This window comes from Varanus komodoensis, unplaced genomic scaffold (assembly GCF_004798865.1).
Source record: "Varanus komodoensis strain SLA01 unplaced genomic scaffold, ASM479886v1 scaffold67, whole genome shotgun sequence".
NCBI lineage: Eukaryota > Metazoa > Chordata > Lepidosauria > Squamata > Varanidae > Varanus > Varanus komodoensis.
In genome coordinates, this window is record NW_025336308.1 from 2,963,815 (window position 1) to 2,964,762 (window position 948).

At 75.6% G+C, this 948-nt stretch overlaps 1 protein-coding gene across 1 annotated transcript in view; it reads left to right on the top strand.

Annotated features, from left to right (window-relative positions):
• The first annotated feature begins 413 nt into the window (after positions 1–413).
• Positions 414–948, top strand: part of CELF6 (CUGBP Elav-like family member 6) — a 57,927-nt gene continuing 57,392 nt past the window's right edge. Inside the window, exon 1 of the mRNA XM_044450525.1 lies at positions 414–500. Within this exon, the coding sequence (XP_044306460.1) occupies positions 414–500 (87 nt within the window). The remainder of the gene's footprint in view (positions 501–948) is intronic.

A 948-nucleotide genomic window follows, 5' to 3' on the forward strand; every position in this document is an offset into this window, starting at 1 on the left:
TTTGTGCCCGATCTGGGCCCTCCTCGGGCAGAAAGGGGGCCGGGGGGGTCGGTCGGGCTTGGCCTCCCTCTGCCCCCCTCCCCCGCGCGGGGCAGGGGCGGGGGCGCAGCCGAGGGGCCACCGCGCGCGGCCCGGGGATGCCCGGGGAGGTGCAGTTCGGGCGGGGCGGGGGGGCTTCTTCCCCCGGCGGCCCGCCGCCCCCCTCGGGCGAGCCGCCCCCCGCCCCTCCCGCGGCCGGCACTGGGATGCGCCCGGCGGCGCAGCCCGCTCCGCGCCGCGTGCGCGTGTGTGCGCGCGGCGGTGTGCGCGCGTGTGCGTGCGTGCGTGTGTGTGCCGCTGCGTGTGTGCCTATGTCCGTGTGCCTCCTCCCCGGCTCCGAACCGCGGCAGTGGCAGCTGAAGGAATCGGGGACCATGCAGCTGCCCCAGCTCGTGGTCCCCCCCGCCTGTCGGATGCCCCTCGTCTGGATGCCAGCCGGCTCCAAGCTCCTCTGCATCGAGGTAGGACCGGAGCGCCCCCCCGCCTCGCCTTCCCTGCCTTTGTCTGGCTCGTGTGTGGCCTTTGTCTGGAATCACGCTGAGAGCGGAGCGGGCCCCCCCACCCCCCAAAAAAACAGCAGCAGCAGCAGGGCTGCCTCCCCTTTGAACCCCCTGCCCTGTGCGCGGCGGAGGACCAGCCAGGTGGCTCAGCCCTTCCCGGGAGGTCGGGAGAGGGGTCCGGCGCGAATTGGGAGGAGAGCGGCCAACGCGAGGGGGGTCCCGGGGGCTGCTCCTGGGTGGCGGGGGAGGGGCCGCGGCCGACGCAGCTCGGAATGACGGTCGCGGGCGGGGGGGCTCTTTTCTGTGTACTGGAGCAGGGCCGCGTTTTGGGGGGGAGGGGGGAGGGGGCCGCGAGCTTGCGCGCCTCGCAGACGGTGCCCCCGCAAGCAGGGGGCGCGCGGCGCGCTGC